The sequence below is a fragment of the Bubalus bubalis genome, chromosome 5 (assembly GCF_019923935.1).
Source record: "Bubalus bubalis isolate 160015118507 breed Murrah chromosome 5, NDDB_SH_1, whole genome shotgun sequence".
Lineage (NCBI taxonomy): Eukaryota > Metazoa > Chordata > Mammalia > Artiodactyla > Bovidae > Bubalus > Bubalus bubalis.
The window spans coordinates 4,721,245-4,744,492 of NC_059161.1; the positions used below are offsets into that span (position 1 = coordinate 4,721,245).

The 23,248-nt window shown below is 41.7% G+C and overlaps 1 protein-coding gene across 3 annotated transcripts in view; it reads right to left on the reverse strand.

The window, feature by feature from the left end:
• CRB1 (crumbs cell polarity complex component 1) overlaps positions 1 to 23,248 on the reverse strand; it is a 217,625-nt gene that overhangs the window by 150,349 nt on the left and 44,028 nt on the right. Inside the window, exons 2-3 of one of the 3 annotated variants that reach the window (XM_044942640.2) lie at positions 14,985 to 15,042; positions 158 to 739 (exon numbers count right to left, since the gene is read on the reverse strand). In XM_044942640.2, coding sequence (XP_044798575.2) covers positions 158 to 739; positions 14,985 to 15,042 — 640 coding nt within the window. Of the gene's footprint in view, positions 1 to 157; positions 740 to 7,638; positions 7,760 to 14,984; positions 15,043 to 23,248 lie in introns of those variants that run through there. The other 2 variants (XM_006064880.4, XM_006064879.4) reach the window with 2 other exon arrangements.

Below are 23,248 nucleotides of genomic sequence, written 5' to 3' on the forward strand. Positions count from 1 at the left end.
GTGGATTTTGAGTAGCTGAGGAGGCCCCCTATCTGCTGATGGGCTCCTATCAAGGCCATGTTCGGAAGCAGTTGGATGGGCCATTCAAGGTCTCTTCTGCTTCCATCACATTAAGCAGAGGGCTAGGTTCCTCGCCCCGCACTGGACCCCCACTTACCGGAGAACCCGCGCGGGCAGAGGCAGGTGTACCGTCCGATCTCGTTGAGGCACGTGGCCGCGTTCCGGCAGGGCTCCGACACACACTCGTCCACTTCCACGTCGCAGTGCCGGCCTTGATAGCCCGGGACACAGAAGCAGGAGTAGCCATCGCCTCTGTCCTGGCACACGGCACCGTGCAGGCAGGGGCTAGACGCGCACTCATCGAGGTCCAGCTCGCAGAACCTTCCCGCGTAGCCAGCGGGGCAGACGCACACAGGGGGCCCAGGGTCCTGGTGGCAGACGCCCCCGTGCAGGCAGGAGTGGGGCCCGCAGGGGCCAGCGGCGGTGTCGCAGCCGGCCCCGCTGTGCCCGGGAGGACATCTGCACCGAGAGCGCCTCTCCCCCGGGACGCGGACGCACGAGGCGTGTCCAGGACAGGGGCTGGAGAGGCAGGGGTCCTCCTCCTCCCTACAGTCTTTGTCCCCGTGAACGGCTGTGTCTGAACAACGGCAACTCTTGTCTTTTGAGAAATCCTTGCACGTAGAATTGTTTTGGCAAGAATCGGAGAGGCACTTGGTGTCATTTTTATTGCAAAAGGAACCTACAAGGAAAAACATCAGATGAAGCATGCAAACAAATGGTGGATGATAAAATTAAAGAACGTCCTTACTTCCGCTCTTCATGCACCTCAAATGAACTCATTAATAGAATGCAAACTTGACTGCATTCTAGTGATGAATTTGTCAAATGATGTCTAATAACGAGCTCTGTCATAATGATGATTTGTCATTTTTTTTCATATAGCTGCTAGTAAGAAACAAAAATGACTGGCTTCAGATTCTTTGCTTCTCTTGCATTTTCCTTTTCTCATGTAGAAGTGCTGTTGAGGGATGGGGTGAATTGTTAAATTGCCCCATAAACCCTAAATTTTGAAATTCACATTCTCTCATGGAGGATTTTGGGGGTATCCTGGGAGATGAGATACAAAATTGTCTCTGAATATACTGTCTAACTGAAACTAATATTTGAATGAACACAATACTTTGGCTTATGACTGCTTTACTACAATCATCATGTGTGGTCTAAAAGGAAAAGCATAGAAGAATGAAAATATAAAATTAAACACCAACTATTTGCTGAAGGTTTACTCTGTGTACCAAGCATGTCAGGTGTTTCACATATATTATTTATAATCGTCCCAGCAACAAATATTATGTGCATCGTACAGATGACAGGTTAAGTCCCACCGAAAGGAAGCAGATGTAAAGTGTATGGACTTCCAAATTTCTGAAAGCTTCTCTGTTCTAGAGAAACATTTTTGAAATTCTCATTGGAATGATGACCAGCAAGAAAGCAATACTTCTGTGATTTTTTCCCCAAATTCACTGGATATCTACATGTGTATAATTTTCCCCTGAATCTACACATATTATGATCACAGCATTGTTATTTTGTTAATTATGTATATTGAGAAGCTGTTTGATTTGGCAACTCAACTGCATCAGATCACAAAACACTGTCTTTTGTGTATGGATTTATCTAGTACACCATTCTCTTATTTTTACTTCCAGTCTCACAATATTCCTAATATAACAGTGGGTAATGGTCTAGGCTTAAAATTTTAAAAATTATGAAATGAATAGTCTGCTCTTAGGAGACATAAATCAACTACTGTCAGAAGAAAGTAGCATGAAAACTTTGAGAAATATGTAAAAGTGGTAAATCTCTTCCTGCAAAAAGAGAATTGGTTCTCTTTAATGTGGTCTGGTCACCAAGAGTGTGATGGGAAGATGGAAAGCTAGTGATTGACTGGTTCATCACACAAGAGTGAGGGTTTTCACAGATATCTTGCTTGGAGTCTTTCTGGCAGCTGGAAGTTCCCCTCCAGTGCCTGTACACAGAAGGTTAACATATGCTTATGTGTTATCAGGAGGGTTGATCTGAGAGCAGACCTTTTCTAGTCCCTGTGGAAAAACTCAACCAGTCATCCTTTTCCCATAGTTGTTTTTTTCAAGCACTGGCTTTCCAATCACATCTTCAAATGTATGACTGGCTTCTAGCTGTTCATGTCTTAGCTACAATGTCACTTTCTGAGAAAAGCTTTCTCTGAACCCCTTTTCTAAACCTTTATCATGTTTTACTTTCTCATATATATGTGAAGTGTGCTTATTTCTCTGTGCACATGTTTGTTTTCTGTTCTCCTCATTGCAGTTCTAGCTCCACTAAGGAAAGGGGAAGAGCTTGTGTCCGGTGTTTTCTGGGTTTGTAGCATCACCTGTCGTATAGTATCTGCTCAGTGCATACCTACTGGACTAGCGTGGAGAAATGCCACAGCACAGCCTGGGAGGAAGCGTGCTGAGTGACCACAGGGCCCAGGGCGAGCCTGCCAGGAGAGCCTCACTGGAGAAAAGGCACTCGAGATGTCTTTTAATGTATTAATAATTGGATGACAGTTGGTTTGCAATGCTGTGTTGGCTTTTGCTGTACAATAATGTGAATCAACCATGGTGGTGGTGGTGGTGGTTTAGTCACTAAGTCGTGTCCGACTCTTGAGACCCCATGGACCGTCGCCTGCCAGACTCCTCTGTCCGTGGGATTCTCCAGGCAAGAATACTGGAGTGGGTTGCCATAAATATACATATATCTGAGATGTCTTTTTTTTTTTTAACTTTACATAATTGTATTAGTTTTGCCAAATATCAAAATGAATCCAATGAATGCAAGTGAAGGAATGGCATTATTTTCAGAAGAAAAAAAGAAAAAGCATGAGAGGTATGGGCATTGCTCTGCCAATCATATGAAAAGCATGAAAATACGGGAAGGCAGAGGTCTGAGAGGGGGGCAGAGGGCAGAGGATAGGGAGGAAAATGAAGAGATATTCAACAGTTCTAGCATTTATAGTACTTAGAGTTCCTGTGTCCAAACTAAAAAAAAAAAGAGAAATAAATATTGCAACTCTGCTCTCTGAACTCTCACTGTCAAAGGCATATGATGAAATCACATTTTCAATCTTGCTTTGTTTTGTTGCATTTTGTTAGTGGTAATAATGATGATTTCCCCCTTTCTTCAGAAATCAAGTATCTTTGAATAACAGTGGAAAGTAAGAGAGGAAAAAAGTGAAAGTGAGCTGTAGCATAGTTCCTAAGAGATGCTCTGAAGAGGTACAGTATTATTTACAGGCATATTGTGATAAGTCAAAGATGTATATTGTAAACTCTAGGGCAAGCATTAGCAAATTGTAGCCTGTGAGTCACATCTGACCTGCCATCTGTCTTATAGATAAAGTTTAATTGGAGCACAAAAAAAATCAAGTATCTTGGGACTTCCCTGGTACTCCAGTGGTTAAAACAGCCTTCTAATGCAGAGGGTGTAGGTTCAATCCCTGGTCAGGGAGCTGAGATCCCACATGCTTCACAACCAAAAAACATTAAAAAAAAAAAGAAAGAAAAAACAGAAGCAATATTGTAACAAATTCCATAAAGACTTTTAAAATGTTCCACATCAAAAAAAAAAATCTAAAAATGAAGTATTTTCATTTAAGCCATTAATTGAAACATTTGTATAGAAAAACACATAGCAAAGGAAATTAGCATTTATATCTTAGGCCCTTACGGTGCAATTTTAAAAGTAAACTTCTAACAGCATTTGTGCAAAGCATTTTACAGATGGAAAACCGAGTTTTATAGGGAATGAGCTATTTTTACAGGGTCATAGAGAAGGGGGATTTGAACCTCTGATTTCTCTGATTCCAAGGTTCATTTCTTTTTCCTGCATTATTTTAGAAGTTAGGATCCTTCTGGGTAGAGTTTCCTACTTAACCATGGTGATATCCACCTAAGTGTTTACTCTGCTGCTTCTAAACCCCATGAAAAGCCTAGTGAAAGTGTTAGTTGCTCAGCCGTGTCTCATTCTTCGCAGCCCCGTGGACCCTGCCAGGCTCCTCTGTCCATGGAAACTTCCAGGCAAGAATACTGGAGTGGGTTGCCATTCCCTTCTCCAGGGGATCTTCTCGACCCAGGGATTGAACCCAGGTCTCCTGCCCTGCATGCAGATTCTTTACCATCTGGGCCATCAGGAAAGCCTGTATGGCTTAAAACAGTATGGCGACTCAATGGAGAAGGAAATAGCAACCCACTCCAGTGGTCTTGCATGGAAGTTTCCATGGACAGAGGAGCCTGGCGGGCTACAGTCCATGGGGTCTCAAAGAGTTGGACAGGACTGAGCACGTGCATAGCTGCTCGCCCACTCAAATGACTAAATGACAAAGATTGACAATACCAAGTGCTAATGGGCACCTGGAGAAAACGAAACTCTCCTTCATGCCCCCTTTATTATAACTGATCTTTCTTATCTATGTATTAATAATTGTATTCATCTTTCAAATAATAGACTTTGATTTTGTAGAGTTTGTCTATACTATCTTGGTTTCTTGGTTTTCTGTCCCACAGATTTCTACTTTTACCTTTTTATTTTCCTTAATTTTACTTTCTTTTTAACTTGCTATTTACTTTTTCAGATTTCTTCTAATTTATTAATAAGATAATTTTCTTTAAAAATACAGATTTGCTGAGTTTCTCACAATTTCTTTTTAATATATTAAAAATGTTTTCTAATTTCCATTGTGAGTTATTCTTTGCCATATTAAAAATCTGTAAGAATTAATTAGATCAAGTTTGTTAACTGTGTTATATAGATCTTCTATAGCATCATTCACTGTTTTCTACTTTTTCTCTCTGCTGAGGTTGATGCATTAAAACCTCCCGTAGTGATTAGATATTGGGCTTCCCTGGTGCCTCAGCAGGTAAACAATCCGCCTGCAATGCAGGAGACCTGAGTTCAATGTCTAGGTTGGGAAGATCCCTGGGAGAACAGAAAGGCTACCCACTCCAGTATTCTGGCCTGGAGAATTCCATGGACTGTATAGGCCATGGGGTTGCGAAGAGTCGGATACGACTGAGTGACTTTCACTTTCTTTCCATTTTCATAGTGATTATAAATTTTCTTTATTTCTCCTTTTCATTCTGACAATTTTCACTTTTATATTCTGAAGCAATGTTCTTATGTTCATAGAAATTCAGAATAGTTACATCGTGCTGTTGGTTTGATCCCAATATATTTTCAAAAAATCCTCTTTTGTCTTCAGCAAGGCATCGTAACTTAAAAGACTACTTTGCTATATCAGTTACTTATCACATACATTGCCGGTGGAAATTCAAAATAGTGTAGGAACTTTGAAAAACATTTTTGAAATGTCTTATAAATTTAAACATACATTTACCATATGACCCAGCAATCCCACACCTAGGCATTTCCCCCAAGAGAAATGAAATCATAACGCTCATACAAAAAATTTCTTGAAAAAGAAAACAACTTCATTCATAATGACCAACACTGGAAAGAGCTAAATGTTCATCAACTGGTAAATAAATTTTAATATATCATATGCTGGACCACTACTCAGCAAATTACTGATCAACAGAACAACATGAAGGAATCTCCAGAGTATTATGCTAAGTGAAAGAAGCCAGACCAAAGACTACATGCTGCCTGATTCCATTTTTTTTTAATTTTATTTTATTTTTAAACCTTACATAACTGTATTAGTTTTGCCAAATATCAAAATGAATCTGCCACAGGTATGACGTTCTAGAGAAGGAGCAATTATATCACTGGACACAGTTCAGTGGTCACTGGGGAACGGAACTGGTGAAGGGCCTTAACACAGAGGATCATAAAGAAATATTCATGGACATATTCTGTATCATGAGTGTGCTTCTAGTTACTAATCGTATGCATTTGCCACTTAAAAGTGGTGAGTTTTCTCATACTTTATGTAAATTATACCTCAATAAATCAGACCCACCCCAAATCCTAAAATAATACAGAAAGGAATAAATCACCATAAACTTTCAAGAGCCAGGACAGAGGCTGAGGGGGTAGACAGCCATAAATACACATACACACTGGAAGCTGGACTACAGGGGGTGAGAAGTAGTAGACTTAGGAAGCCAAAGAGAGCTGACACCAAACCAGAAGTGGGAGAGCCCTAGAACCAGCTGATGCCACAGAATCCCCGACAGGTTCAGGAATTACACGTGTCATGTACTTCTGAAATGATCATGCAAGTGGAGCTGAGAAAAGGAAGCTTGTTTGGGAAACTGGTTGAGAGCAGTTAGATGCTCTTGTTCTCTCTCTCACCCTAGGAAACTGCATGTGTTTCCCCCACGAAGGCAGATTCAGAGGCACGGGTGATGTGGGTGGGGCTGAATCTGGTTTGTGGAAGAATTAAGTGGGTGTCTATGCAGAATTCTGAGACACCCCCCAGCCTCATTTTCAATTCATTTCTAACAATGCCAGGAGCCAGATGTATACTCCTAGCAGGAAAGGGAATTATTTCCCTTGACAAGCCTGAGTGAAAATACTTTCAGATACTGATGTAGAATGTCACCTATTGAAATGACCCAGCTGGACCACTCTAGAATAAATCCTAATAAGCCGTAAACCCTAGCACATAAAGAAAGATCTTTCAAACAGCTTTAATAAGAACTACTATATGGAATGTACGTAAGCATATAGGGCATGCATACGTGCTCGGTAGAGAGTTATTTTTTAATTATACTTTAAATTATACTTCAATTATACTCTAAAAAACAATGATAAATAGTGTTTTTGAATCTATTAATCAGCTTAAGAAACAATAGTACTCCCTTCTTATATATGAACAGATTGCATGAGATTTTCAGACATTTGAGGAAAATCTCCAACTAAGATCAAACACAGAGACAAAAACACACATTGTTTTAAAGAAATGTAACTTGGAAGAGGCAAAGACAGTGTAGGGAGATAAGCAAAATTTATGTAAACTTGAGAATTATTATTTTCAAAGAGTCAGGATATAGCTGCCGTGAAATGAGTAGAAGGGTTATAAAAATAAACTTCCAGAAAACAAGAAATTAAAAATGTGAGTTTTAGACATTTAAAAATTCAGCTGAGTGATTGAAAGTTGGGAAGAATCTCCCCCACCTCACCCCCACAAAAGAATTTTGCCAAGAGATTGGAAAGAGGAGGTAGAAGAAAAAGGGAACTAGAGGAACAGTCAAGGAGGAATTTCAAAATGAGACACCAGAGAAAACGGGGAGGACATGAGGGGTCAAGGAGAAGAGGAGGACGGAGCTTAAAGTTATGTCAGGATATGCAGAATTCCAAGCGATCATGTGAGTAGCTAAAACCGAAGAATAAAGCCTAGCCTATTATTTTAAAACATACAAATGAAAACTACAAGAAATATCTAGAAGAGTTTCAAGTAGTTGCTTCCAGGGAGTGCATGCTGAGAGTGAGAAGCTGGAATTGAAGGGGAGGTGGTAAGAAGTGTATTGTTGTCCCCCTTATAACCCTTAGTGATTTTTAAAGTGTGGCTGAATAAATGTAATAAAAATATTTCTCAAAGCCAAACAGGAAGGGTTATAACATAGACCCACACACACTCATCGGCCTGCTTACCTGTGCACTCTGAGTTCTGTGTTCCGTGCTGGTGCGGGACCAGATGGTCCGTCAAGCACATCCCTTTACTGGGTCTTCTCTGGGGGTCACGTTGTCATTGGCAGCATTTGCTGCCTGGGTTTATGGGTGTGCCCTGGGTGAGATGCAAATAGGCCCTCTTAGAAATGCAGCCTGTGTGTGTGTGTGTGTGTGTGTGTGTGTGTGTGTGTGTGTGAGATATCAGTCTCTCAGTCATGTCTGACTCTCCACGACCCCATGGACTGTAGCTCACCAGGCTCCTTGGTCCATGGGATTCTCTAGGCAAGAATACTGGAGTGGGTTGCCACTTCCTCCTCCACGAGATCTTCCCTACCCAGGGATCGAACCCAAATCTCCTGCATTGGCAGCCGGGTTCTTTACCAATGAGCCACCTAGGAAGCCCACAGACTGTGACCTAAGCCTTGTGTTTTTTTTTTTAAGATTTTTTAATGTGGACCATTCTAAAGTCTTTATTGAACTTGTTACAATATTGCTTCTGTTTTATAGTTTTTGGTTTTCTGACCACAAGGCATGTGGGATCTTGGCTCCCTGGCCAGTGGTTGAACCCATACCTCCTGTATTGGAAGAAGAAATTTTAACCACTGGACCTCCTGTATTGGAAGGCAAAGTCTTAACCACTAGCCTATGCTATGCTATGCTATTCTTTTTTTTTTTTTTTTTTTTTTTTATGCTATCTATTCTAAGTCACTTCAGTTGTGTCCGACTCTGTGAGACCCTAGAGACGGCAACCTACCAGGCTCCCCCGTCCCTGGGATTCTCCAGGCAAGAACTCTGGAGTGGGTTGCCATTTCCTTCTCCAATGCATGAAAGTGAAAAGGGAAAGTGAAGTCGCTCGGTCGTGTCCGACTCCTAGGGACCCATGGACTGCAGCCCACCAGGCTCCTCCATCCATGGGATTTTCCAGGCAAGAGTACTAGAGTGGGGTGCCATTGCCTTCTCCGAACCACTAGCCTAGGCATTATTAATTGATGCTTCACCTGACTGTACTAAACAAGCAAAGAGCATAGCCTGTCAAAAAGAAAATAATTTTTTTCAAATATAGAAAGGAACTGCAATTTACTGCCTTATTAAAAACAACAAATTAAATAGCCAACTAAGAAAATAAAAGCGGAATATGCAGAGACCAATGATGGGAGTGTCACGATATAAGGGTTATGATTATTCTACTTTTGTACACCTGAATTGAAAAAGAATCTATCGTGTATATGTTACTTCAGTGTACCATGTACACTGTGTGTACACTCAGTGAACAATAGAATAATTCTCATAATAATACCTTTAGAACAAGAGTGAAATGGACATACACAGAAAAACTTTGCAGGAGGAGGATGTTCCCAACCTTCACGTGAGCCTTGGTCACCACGTGAAAACCTTACTGCATGTGAAGGGTCACGGCTATCCTCAGACCACTTTAGAGGCTGCCCAGCTGTTTTCTTGCAGTAAAGTTTGCCATCTACTGGATATTGTAAGAAGTTCCAGAATAATGGGGTTCAGACTTTTCCTTTTTTCTTAAGTGCAGCAGAACTCCAAGGAAGATGCCGTGAGCAATCCCAACACACAAAACTGCAGTGAGGAGCAGCTCAGTGTGAGGAAGGGAGGAGACCTCCAGCCCAGCCACTCAGCCCCCAGCCTTTCTGGGGACACCTGCGGGGAGCCCAAGGGGCCGAAGAGCAATCTGAAATCGCTGTTCAGGAGAAAAGGAAGTGTTTCGGAGAGTTTCTGTAATTTTTTTGTATTTGCTATTTTGGTATTGCTAGGGCTAAAATAAATGTATATATTTTAATATAAATATACATTAAATATAAGTATATATGCAAACATATGTATATTTGCTAAGAAATAAAAAGTAACTTGACCGGTTTTAAAGACTATAAGCACACAAACATTAGTATTTACTTATGTGTGGGTATTTCTATTTTCTAATAATTTGATTTATTTGGAAAACAGCCATAGTGGTAATTTAGCTTAGTTATAAGAATATATTTATTTGGAGCAATGACATACCACAAAGCGATTTCAGGGAAAAGCATTTTAACATCTCTAAGATTACTCTGCATGTGTGCACGCTAAGTCGCTTCAGTCGTGTCCTACTCTGCGACCCTATGGACTATAGCCCGCCAGGCTCCTCTATCTATGGGATTCTCCAGGCAAGAATACTGAAGTGGGTTGCCATGCCCTCCTCCATGGGATCTTCCCAATTTATTCCTTTGTCCTTGATGGCTTTAATACACTTATCTCTGAAACAGAAATGTAATTCTCAGATTTAAAAATCATCAGTCAAGAATCTAAAAATTTTATCAACTTTTTATTAGCAATGTTTTTGGCAGTGTTTAGACTGGCCGACCATAGTAGATGAGCCAGTGTGTGTGTGTGTGTGTGTGTGTGTCTGACCATAGTAGATGAACCAGTGTGTGTCTGTGTGTGTGTGTGTGTGTGTGTGTATTGGACAACAAGCAAAGCCTGTGAAATGAGACACGCTCTGTCGGGCCTGGCTCTGGTACGCATAGCCTCTGTTTCCTCAGCTACAGAGAAGGAGAAACAGTAGAATCCACTTCTTAGGGTTTTTGTGATAACTAAAGTCACTAGATTTAAATGCTTGGCAGACATACAGTAAATGGTCAGTAAATGTTAGCTCTTATTGTTATATAAGATGCTTAGAGATTGTTTGGGAAAAAGTTACTGGGTTAATAGAAAATGGGGCAATAATAAGCAAAAAGTGTCATTTACTAACACAGTGTCACTGCAGGAGCTTTGAGGAAACTTAACAGAGACCCGGCAGAGAAGGCGATGGCACCCCACTCCAGTACTCTTGCTTGGAAAATCCCATGGACGGAGGAGCCTGGTAGGCTGCAGTCCATGGGGTCGCTAAGAGTTGGACACGACTGAGCGACTTCGCTTTCATGCATTGGAGAAGGAAATGGCAACCCACTCCAGCATCCTTGCCTGGAGAATCCCAGGGACGGCGGAGCCTGGTGAGCTGCTGTCTATGGGGTCACACAGAGTCAGACACCACTGAAGCGACTTAGCAGCAGCAACAGAGACCCAGAGAAGGAAATGGCAACCCACTCCAGTACTCTTGCCTGGAAAATTCCATGGATGGAGGAACCTGGTAGGCTACAGTCTTTGGGGGTCACAAAGAGTAGGACACGACTGAGTGACTTCACTTTCTTTCTTTCTATAGTTCCTTTTGGAGAAGGAAATGGCAACCCACTCCAGTGTTCTTGCCTGGACAATCCCATGCCCGGGGGCCTGGGGGGCTACAGTCTATGGGGTTGCAAAGAGTCGGACACAACTAAGCAACTAACATACACACAACAGAGACCCAAGTGCACACTTACACAGCGAGACTACCAATGGGCTGATCCAATGCGCAAAGACACTTTTCCCATAAAGTACATGACGTATATGCAACACTACGTATAAAGTAGATAACTAATGAGACCAGACACTCAATGCTCTGTGGTGACCTAAATGGGAAGGAAATCCAAACAAGAGAATATATATATATATATATATATATATATATAGAGAGAGAGAGAGAGAGAGAGAGAGAGATGATTTACTTCACTATACAGCAGAAAATAACACACGTTGTGAAAAACTACACTCCAATAAAAATTAAATAAAGTACCTGGACGCGGTCAGGATCAAACCAAGATGAATGAGGTTTAACTGAGAAAATAACCTGCTCTCACACAAGAACATCTTCACTATCTCACTGTATATTTCGAGTGCCATTTAAATTTGGGGCTCAGAGAAATGCCTTGCAAATTGAGAGCTGTGATGAGGGTTTTCTGTTCAGAGGATCTGCTATGTGTTCCCAGTGCCTATTTATGCCCAACAAATGCTCAGTGAGTATTCTGTGAATTTTCATAGTCAAAGCCAAGATCCTACTGTAAAGATGTCCCTTCCTGTATAAACTCGGCATGTGTACAAGTCCACCTGCATTTATTTGTAGGGGTAACAACTGACCCTTGTTTCTCTGTTTTTTATTTAAAGGCCCTCTTATTACAGTTCTTCTTGCTCTTTTCCTAGGATTTCCTAACTGAACTCCCCCCATTAGCACTCTCATTTTTGAGTTGAGTCCTCATTTTCATTTACTCTAAGAATCGAGTCTGTTAGCAGAAGGGAAGGAAGGAAGGTAGGAGGGACTAGTGTTATTGCTCATATCCGGGTTAAATCAGCAGTCCAAAATAGGCCTCACCTTTAAGGAGGGCATTCACCTGCACTCCCACAATTACACACAAAGTGTCCTCTGCTCACTGCCCTGCGGCAAGTACTTCACTGCGCTTTCTCCTCAAGCCACTGAGACCTGGCCGGGGCCCGGGGAAAGTGCTGCCTGGGATGGGAGTAAGGGCATGCCAGCTGCGGACAGTCGCTTCTTTAACACGCTAAGGGACAGGCTTTGCTGCTGCTGCTGCTGTTCAGTCCCCAAGTCATGTCCGACCCTTTGCAACTCCATGGATGGCAGCACTCCAGGCCTCCCTTTAAAGACACAGGCACAGGCTTTAAAGATATATTATTTCTACTTTTCATGTACATTTAACCTAATTTCACCTAAATAAAAATGAAAGATGAATTGAGGAATTGTGAACATAAGTTCAATTTTCCCAGCAACATCTACTGAATAGTTTCTGATACCCTGTCATGTCAAAGATCTTTTCTTAAGAAGAATAAGTAAACATTTGTTAGTGAATTTCTTTCATTTGTACTTTTGTTTTTACTAAAATAAAAACAAAGTCTACTATCTTTATAGAGACATTTTGCTTATATCCTTGGTATTTTTAGAAGTTAATATAGATTTCTATATTAAACCAGATCTCAAAAGCCACTGTTGATTTCTACAATTGGAACAACCATTGACTTGATAAAGAGGACTTAATTCAGCTAATGCTGGGAAAGACTGAAGGCAAGAAGAGAAGGGGATGACAGAGGATGAGATGGTTGGATGGAATGAGTTTGAGCAAGCTCCAGGAGTTGGTGATGGACAGGGAAGCCTGGCGTGCTGCAGTCCATGGGGTGGCAAAGAGTCAGATATGACTGAGCAACCGAACTGAACTCAGCTGTCAAAGGAAAACATTTTTATTCAGATTTTATTGTCTCTTCCTTATTCAGAAATATGGTAAGTTGGATGGACCCTGTCATTTTGGTGACCCATCTAACAATTTCAATCATGTTGCTGTGGTTTAGCCACTCAGTCCTGTCTGACTCTTGCAACCCCATGGACTGTAGCCCACCAGGCTCCTCTGTCCATGGGATTCTCCAGGCAAGAATACTGGAGTGGGTTGCCATTTCCTTCCCCAGGGGATCTTCCCTACCCAGGGATCGAACCCCTGTCTCCTGCATTGTAGTCAGGTTCTCTACTGCTGAGCCACCAGGGGAGCTCATTTTAATAATAGTTTGTATTTCAAATAGCAAATATTTGGGATTTGGGGGTTTCAAATTATCCACAATAACTTGCCTTTAGAATGAAATAGGTTATAAACAATGCTAAAGATAGAAGGGAAATTTCCAGATCAAAGAATTCCGCATCAGGGAAGGGGCTGGTTGAATTTTCTTGAGCCTGGCTTTCTGCAGAGACTGAACTTTAATTCCAGGGTTGGGACTGCGGTGGGGGGTGGGGAAGGGACGTGGCAGGAGATGCATCTTTATTCGGGAAGTAGCCAAAATGGCCCACACGTGGTGGGTAATCAATAGGAATGTTGAATAATGGATGAATGAGCAAGAAAACCTGGATTCCCGTTTAAGCCTGGCTGTGAAGCTCTCACTCTCACCTCTTTTGATAAAATCAACTGGAGCAAATCATAGGGTAAATTGCTCACTTTGATATACATGATGAGAGGATCACACGGGACAGTTCAAGAAGTAGATGGGCCCTTTAAGATGTTTCTTTTCTCTGCATTCCTGTGGCCTCTAAAAAACTAGGCATTCACTCTCTCCTACTTAGCTATCTCTATAGACAGGTTTTAAATTCTAAATTGAGGCAAATTGACTGTAATGGCAAGAGTACAATTGTGTGGTAAGACAGACAGAGGTTTAAATTTTGGTTCTGCTGTTACCCATACCTGTGGTCCTAGAATGCGTGTCATTAGTCCTGTCTCTCCTCATTTCTGAGGGAGACACAGACCTGCAGAGCAAGGGCTTTGGAACCTGGGTTTAAATCCTGACGCTGCCACTTACAGACAGTATGAGTTGTATTAAGACACTTAACACCTCTGTGCCTTAGCTCTCATTTTTATAAAAGTGATGTCCACCCCACAATTTTATTGGCAGTATTTAGTTAATACACATAAAATGCCCAGCAGTGCTTGTAAGAGCGAGAGTGTTGTCAGCCAATTCATATTGTTGTTATTATCATGAGAGGTAAAAAGGATAACATGCATAAAGTTCTTTATAAAAATTATAATAAAGTAATTATCTAATCAGTATTGTTTGTTTTTCCTTTCAATGCAGAGTTCAAAGCATAGATGCCTTGGTCCCCTTCTACTGACAAGCAGAGTGCCACCACATGGCGAGTGCCTGGTAAGTGCTTGCACGCTTAATAAATGAATCAGTGCAAGGAAAATGAGAGTGTGTGTCTACCCTGGAAAGAGTTGTTAGTTTCTGAGTTCTGGGAAGTACAAGTGTACTGTCATCACACAGCCCTGAGAACCTTTCCTTGCGATCAGGAGGGAGCCAGCCCACCAACTGCAAACTTAGCGCCCTTAGCTCACGGGCAAACTCTGCAGCACGACTTCCCTGCTGAGCAGACTGCACTAGAGCTCGCGGGTGTCACCTGCATCTCACCTGCTCTAGAGTGTCCATGGACTCACCAAGGACTTTTCCCACAAAGATATTTTCAATCCCTTGGGTATGGGTGCCATCTTGCTAGGTGCCTTTTACGTACAATTTCTGATCGTTAACATTGGCACACGTGAGATCGGGGCCTGCTTCTCCAAAGCTTTCTTTTGCTCTCAAAGCTTCCCCGTGAGAACAGAAGCCTCTGGGTCCTCATCTACACAACCTACACACCTGAGCACAGGTCTGGATGGGGTCAGGGTGAGGGACCAATGGATCACACATGCTAACCCCAGAGAAGGGGCCCTGCCCTTTGTCATCCTTAAACATAACTAAAGAATGAAACTGTGAAGGTCGTTTTTACTAAGTGTCAATCACTGATGATTGCAATGAGAATCTAATTATGTCCCTTTGACATTAAAATCATCTAAAGCTAATCAGGCCTGGGCACTCTGACCTTATTATAATCCAGGTACACTTTAATAAGGATAGGCTTGTAAATGACCCCTTTTATTTAAAGGAATACTTACATTTTACTAGGTCCTTGCCTCTAGCGAATTGAAATTCCACAGTAAAGCTAAAAATGTTCTAAATGAAGAGAAAAATAAAAGTTATTTTTTCCCCACTCCTTCAATTCAGTTCAGTAGCTCAGTTGTGTCTGACTCTTTGTGACCCCATGAACCGCAGCACGCCAGGCCTCTCTGTCCATCACCAACTCCCGGAGTTTACCCAAACCCATGTCCATCGAGTCGGTGATGCCATCCAGCCATCTCATCCTCTGTCGTCCCTTTCTCTTCCTGCCCTCAATCTTTCCAGGCATCAGGGTCTTTTCAAATGAGTTAGCTCTTCGCATCAGGTGGCTAAAATATTGGAGTTCCAGCTTACCACTATTTTCTGTTATTTTCTGTTACCACTATTATGTCTGTTGATCAACAGAGATCAGATCAGATCAGATCAGATCAGTCGCTCAGTCATGTCTGACTCTTTGTGACCCCATGAATCGAAGCACGCCAGGCCTCCCTGTCCATCACCAACTCCTGGAGTTCACTCAGACTCACGTCCATCGAGTCAGTGATGCCATCCAGTCATCTCATCCTCTGTCGTCCCCTTCTCCTCCTGCCCCCAATCCCTCCCAGCATCAGAGTCTTTTCCAATGAGTCAACTCTTCACATGAGGTGGCCAAAGTACTGGAGTTTCAGCTTGAGCATCATTCCTTCCAAAGAAATCCCAGGGCTGATCTCCTTCAGAATGGACTGGTTGGATGTCCTTGCAGTCCAAGGGACTCTCAAGAGTCTTCTCCAACACCGCAGTTCACAAGCATCAATTCTTTGGCGCTCAGCCTTCTTCACAGTCCAACTCTCACATCCATACATGACCACAGGAAAAACCATAGCCTTGTTGGCAAAGTAATGTCTCTGCTTTTGAATATGCTATCTAGGTTGGTCATAACTTTCCTTCCAAGGAGTAAGCGTCTTTTAATTTCATGGCTGCAGTCACCATCTGCAGTGATTTTGGAGCCCCCAAAAATAAAGTCTGACACTGTTTCCCCATCTAATTCCCATGAAGTGATGGGAACAGATGCCATGATCTTCGTTTTCTGAATGTTGAGCTTTAAGCCAACTTTTTCACTCTCCACTTTCACTTTCATCAAGAGGCTTTTTAGTTCCTCTTCACTTTCTGCCATAAGGGTGGTGTCAACAGACGTAATCTCTATATTAATTATAAAACCATCCTGCAGAATCATTTAGCTACATGGCTACTCTTGTTCTAAAATGATACCTGAAAGTTTTATTATTTTCCACTAGATTTTTATCAGATTTTAAAGTAATTATGTTATACAGAAGTAAGGTTAAAGAAAAAAATAAAGAAAATTGGTAAAATAAGTGAAAGCAGACTTTCAAATTTTAGTTCATTCTGCTGTACCCAAAATAGTATAGACAATGTAAGAATGAAAAAAAATTAGGATAAAGTAGTGTTTCAGTTTTATTATTGATATTACCAAAATGCCTCCAATACCTGGGTTCCTAGGGATAAATATCTCATTAATTCCTACACAAAAAATACGGGGTTGGAGGTATCATAGCTATTTTATAAGTAGGGAATTGAGATTCAAGGATGTTCAATAAATTCTCCAAAGTTATGCAGCTAATATGTGTTCGATTACGATGCCAAAAAGAGTTTAAACATTTATTTGAAAAAATTCAAATAAAAACTGAATCATAAAAAAGAAGTACCGAAGAAGTGTCTAGACCAGCATTCCTACACTTTGTCGCTCATCTAAACCACAAGGATCTCATGAACTTGTGGACTTTCTGAGTCAGCATTTCTAGTGAGCTCCCAGGGGTGCCGATGCTGAGGGTCCAGACCACACTTTAAATACCAGGCCTCTCTCCCTGCCTTGTCTAACAGAGGTATGAAGTGGGTGGGCCACATATGTAACGTTAAGTCTTCTAGTGAAAAATATAATTTAAATTATAACTGAGAGGTAAAAATAAGCAGGCACAATTAACTTTAATAATATATTATGCTTAACCACATATAAGTAAAACTATCATTCCAATATGTAATTAGGGTTAAAAATTAACGAGATATTTACATCTCTTTTCATACTAAGTTGTTGAAATCCTACATGCACTCTACACTGAGTGCATCACAGCCCTAGCTAGCAACAGTTTAAGTGCTCAGAGCCACATGTGACTTGGGCTACTATGTTGAATAGTGGAGATCTCAATGGTTTTCTCATGCTGCTGCTGCTAAGTCGCTTCAGTCGCATCTGACTCTGTGCGACCCCAGAGACGGCAGCTCACGAGGCCCCACCATCCCTGGGATTCTCCAGGCAAGAACACTGGAGTGGGTTGCCATTTCCTTCTCCAATGCATGAAAGTGAAAAGTGAAAGTGAAATTGCCCAGTCGTGTCCGACTCTTAGCGACCCTATGGACTGCAGCCTACCAGGCTCCTTCATCCATGGGATTTTCCAAGCAAGAGTACTGGAGTGTGTTGCCATTGCCTTCTCCGGGTTTTCTCATAATTTTGTACAAAGAACTAATGTCTAGAAAAATTACATTTGGTTATGAGTAAGACACTCATCTTCTAGTATTTAAGTTATCTTCTTTTATGGCATGATGATAGTACTAGGCATAATATAGTATTGTGTGTGTGTGCTCGGTCATGTTTGATTCTTTGCAACCCCATGGACTATATATAGCCCACCAGGCTCCTCTGTCCACAGAATTTTCCAGGCAAGAACTTTGGAGTGGGTTGCCATTTCCTCCTCGAGATCTAGTACTAGGCATGAATAAAGATGCTTCAAGGTACTTTCTAAGAGCTTATGTATTACAATGTATATTCAAATTGTGCACATCCTTAGAAGCCTATGTTCCCATGAATCATTCCCAGATCTTTGTGTCCTTGTTGATCTCCTGGCCTGAGCCGGCACAGAACTGATCACTGTTAAGACATCACACTTACTTATGTTGTTCCTGAATTGTTCTGTTTCACAAATGGTGACTTGTCTCCCCAGTTAGCAAAGGAACTCTTTAAGTTCAGGAAACAGAACATTCCCCACTTCAGTCTGTCTGTACACAGGCTCTGTGTGTTCAGCAGCGATCCCACTTGGAACCCTAGCTCCTGAATGGTGCAGTAAGTACATGCTGCTGGCTTTGCTGATTGATAGGTCTTCCCCAGGGGAAATTTGTCTTGCTCACTTTAAGGCTCACCGCACTTGGACAGAGAGAATCATTTTCTAGTCTGGTCACTGCAGATCGTTAGCCAGATTTGGGGAAAACCCAGGTTACTGTGGTTACTCGATAACTTGGAAACAATGGTGAATACATTTCATTTTCTTTTTATCCAGCTAAAAGCCCCGTGACACCGAGTGCAGTGAATACAATGCCCTTGTGCCTTTGGTCTGGGCAAGATTCTGGTGGCCTGCTGCCCAGGGTGCCCTGGCACCCGCTGTTCTAGCAGGCCCCAGTGCACTCAGACCCGCCCCAGCTCCCCGGCACACCTGTGACACACATGGACCATGTGTCCCCATCTCCCAGGACCCATCTGGCAAACTCTACCCCCGAAGGCCGTGGCGAGTGCTCACGGGATGAAGGCTGAGCCTTCCTTGCTGAGTACAGAACATCGGGAAAACGAGAGAAAACTAGAGGGAGACGCGTGGTTGCTGATGTTCTTCTGAAAGTTGAAAGAGAATGTCTCATATTTGAATTGGCAGTGTAACTGAATAGAAAATAATGAAAGTCTAAGGCTAGTTCTACTGTGGAAATGACACAGAAGGGAGCTTCATGAGCAGACACAAGACGCCGTACTGTAGGAAGGCATGGCTGTACCTTTGCACTTAAAGTATTGTGGAGGTGGGTGGGTGGATAGGAAAAGAAGGATGAACTCAAGCAAATAATTAATTCCTAGAAAATTAAGTAAATTAATATTTTGCATAGTAATAGAAAACATTTTACTTGATATAAATTAGGTTTTTAAGTAAATCCCATGTATTATTCATCATTGCATATACCACCCATTTCCAACATAGACTCAATAATCGGTAATTCATAACTGAACTCAAACAAGCAAGCTTAATCCCTATCTCCCGAAATGTAACTAATTGTTTTTTCTAAGCCTGGTAGGCTACGGTCCATGGGGTCGCAAAGAGTCAGACATGACTTAGCAACTAAACCACCACTACCAGGCTTACTGTATTTTTTTCTTTCTCTTGAAAAGTTGTCTGCAGCCCACCACCATCTATTACTATCCCTGCATCATATACCCGGTTATACTCCCACTGATCTTTCACTTAGAAGGCGCTCTTGAATGACACACGTGTATGAAATGGGAGCCTTCGTCATGTTAGTTGCTCAGCCGTGTCCCAACTCTTGCGACCTCATGGACTGTAGGCCGCCAGGCTCCTCTGTCCACGGGGTTCTCCAGGCAGGAATACTGGAGTGCGATGCCAATCCCTTCTCCAGGGGGGTATTTTCCTGACCCAGGGATCAAACCCAGGTCTCCCACATTGCAGGCAGTTTCTTTACCATCTGAGCCACCAGGGAAGCCCAAATGGGCGCCTTCATTCTTTTCTACATCATTTTTTTTTAACTGTGCTAAAACAATAAATTCAGAACAAATCCAGTAAACTTACCTAGTATAACACCTAGTAAACTCTAAGTCAAATGGAAACAATGCCTAATTTGAAGCACAGTGAAGGGCATAGCAAAGGATGAGAACTCAGCTTCATTAGTTGGAGCAGAAAGATGACCTCCTGTCAGTGAGCCTGGCAGGTATCATCACGCTGTGCCCCAGGCTTCCCCAAAGCACAGCCTTTTAGTGACCTGTGAGAGAGCGGATAGATGCTACCTCAATACAATGAAAGAAGCCACTTTACAGACTATTCCAATTTCATGATGGAGAGATAGAATAAGGATACAAGCAATAATTTTCTGAAATGAAGGAGGCTAAGATCCTATCAGCTAAAGCCAGGTCTCTAGAGAACAATAAAAGGCTGAAGCTTTACAAAATAAAAGCAACCTTAGTTTATTTACAAATTAAAAGGCTTCCGTCAAATAAGCCAATTAATATTTATCCTCCAAGGGGATGCTAATCCTGTGGTATAAAAGGGGTTAAGAGACCCTGAAAGAATCTGTTTACCTCGGGTCTATTTCTAAAGCACCCTATCATGTTGTTATAGAAACTACTTCGGGCTGAAAATCTCCCTCTATGATTATTGCTATAGAAACCACCAGACGGCCAGAAGCCAGTTTTTCACCCATTAGCCATCACTTCCCTACCCTCCTCCAAGATGGTTTTGCTTCTAAATGCTTCTGAGCTGCTAGAAACAGAGAAAAAAAAAGGGTAAACAAGTTTGGTGGGAAAGAAAAGACACAGAGAGAGAAAGGAGGGCACGTTACAAGCACTAAAGAGACCCGGGGTATTTCAGTTTTCCTTTACAGAGAAAAGAAGGATAATTAGACAAGCAAACAAGCCTTTAAACTGGTGACTAAATCGCCTCATGACCATCTGTTCAGATTAAAAGTGAGCAATAAAGAAATTGCTATTCTCATATTTTTAAAGCCATCATTGGGCATTTTCAAGAATTTCCCAGTAGAATATGTGTCTATGTCTGATGTTTTTTTCTATTTAACTCAGATTAAATATAAAAAGTAATTTTCTAGGCCTTCCCTGGCAGCCCAGCGGTTAGGACCTGGGTGTTCCACTGCCATGGCCCAGACTCAAACCCTGGTTGGGGAACGAGACTGTGCCAGCTGCAGAGCACGGCCAGGAATATAAACATATTTAAAACTTAAATAGATATGTAAATAAACAAGTAAAATAAATAAAGAAAAGGCAATTTCCTTATGATAGTTTCATATAAGATATTGTTAAGTTCTAGTATGGTGTCATAGTGAAAAACTCATGCTTTGATAACCATAATTTAATTCATTTCCTTCCTCCCAAGGTTGTAATCAGTTTTTAAGTTCTCATATGATTTTAAAGTTTTGGCACTGTTTTGTGTAAAAATGGCCTACATAAATTAAACCAGACAACATAATTTTTTTTTTTACTTCCTTTATCATACCTCAGACTTTATCTTTTCATACTGAATTGCCTTGTCTGTTAATAAATAACAAATTTGCTTGGACTTTATGGCTTTTAGTTTTAAAATTTCAGCAGACATATACATAAACCTGACACTGAAATAACTCAGAATCAGATTTTTTGACACAAGGATGATGGTTTAAATGTTTAAAAACTGTCACCCCCATGAAGATCTTAGAGATATCAAGGGTTGGAGGAGTTTGCTGGCAAGACAGCAGAGCAGGACATGAGCTCACATCTTCTTACAAAAACATCTAGGTCAAAACTAACTGCTGAACAATCATTGACCAAAAAAATGCTGGAACCTACCAAAAAAGATACCCCACATCCAAAGACAAAGAGGAAGCCATGGGACGGTAGGAGGGGTGCAATCACAACAAAATCAAATCCCACACCCCCCAGGTGCGTGACCCACAGAAAGGAAAATCATTGTACCCCAGATTCTCCCACAGAAGCGGAAGTCCTGAGCCCTGTGTCAGGCTTCCCAGACTGGGAGTCAGACGATGGGAGGTGTCCCCAGAGAATCTGGCTCTGAAGGCCAGAGAGGTTTGAGTACAGGAATGCCACATGACTGGAGGAAACAGACCTTTGTGTACCAGGGCCCAGGGAAAAGATCGGTGACCTAATAAGAGACTGGTCCAGACCTGCTTGCTAGTCCTGGAGGGTCTCCTGTAGAGCTGGAGGCGCTGAGGCTCACTGTGGGAACAAAGACACTGGCAGCAGCAGTTCTGGCAAGTACTCACTGGTGTGAGCCTTCCTGGAGGCCTCCTACTAGCCCAACCCAGGGGCCTGCAGGCTCCACGGCTGGGCTCCCTAAAGCCAAAGCACCAACACGATAGGAGAGCTGGACCATAAAGAAAGTTGAGGACCAAAGAATTGATGCTTCCAAAATGTGGCACTGGAGAAGACTCTAGAGGGTCCCTTGGACTGCAAGGGGATCAAATTAGTCAATTCTAAAGGAAATCAACCCTGAATATTCATTGGAACACTGATGCCCAGATATGCAGATGACACCACCTTTATGATATAAAGTGAAGAGGAACTAAAGAGCCTCTTGATGAAAGTGAAAGAGGAGAGTGAAAAAGTTGGCTTAAAACTCAACATTCAAAAACTGAAGATCATGGCATCCGGTCCTATTGCTTCAGGGCAAATAGATGGAGAAACAATGGAAACAGTGACAGACTTTATTTCCTTGGGCTCCAAAATCACTGCAACTGGTGACTGCAGCTAGGAAATTAAAAGATGCTTGCTCCTTGGAAGAAAAGCTATGAGCAAACCTAGATAGCATATTCAAAAGCAGAGACATTACTTTGCCAACAAAGGTCTATATAATCAAAGCTATGGTTTTTCCTGTGGTCATGTATGGATGTGAGAATTGGACCATGAAGAATGCTGAGCACCGAAGAACTGAATCTTTTGAACTGTGGTGTTGGAGAAGACTCTTGCGAGTCGCTTGGACTGCAAGCAGATCCCACCAGTCAATCCTAAAGGAAATCAGTCCTGAATATTCATTGTAAGGACTGACGCTGAAGCTGAAGCTCCAGTACTTTGGCTCTCTGATATGAAGAGCCAATTCACTGGAAATGACCATGATGCTGGGAAAGATTGAGGGCAAAAGGAGAAGGGGGCAACAGAGAATGCGATGGCTAGATAGCATCACCCAGTCAACGGATTTGAATTTGAGCAAACTCCGGGAAATGGTGTAGGACAGAGAAGACTGCAGTCCATGGGGATGCAGAGTCAGACATGACTTAGCGACTGGACAACACCAACAACCTCAGAGTTGCTTCTGCTCCAACCCTGGAACATTTACATCTTTATTATTCTGAAATTATAATTATTTAGAGGACTACTGTTGCTGCTGTTGTTGACATGATAACATGTCATTCCTTCAGAAGAAACCTCCCAGAATTTGTGTCAGTTTATATCAATATTTTGTCAGTAAAGAATTTATTTGGCTTCATTCTATAAAAGCACAAAAATTGTTCTTATAGACATAATTCGTCTGTTTTACAAGATCTCTTTTATAAGATTTTTAATAGTTTTGAAATTTGATCTGAATTTATAGATATATTGGATCCTAACTTTCCATTGATATATATATATATATATATATACACACAATATTTCTTATAATTGCATTTTCTTTTCTTTCACTAATTTTAGCTGTGTTATTTTATGAATCTATCACCTTCTTGAAAG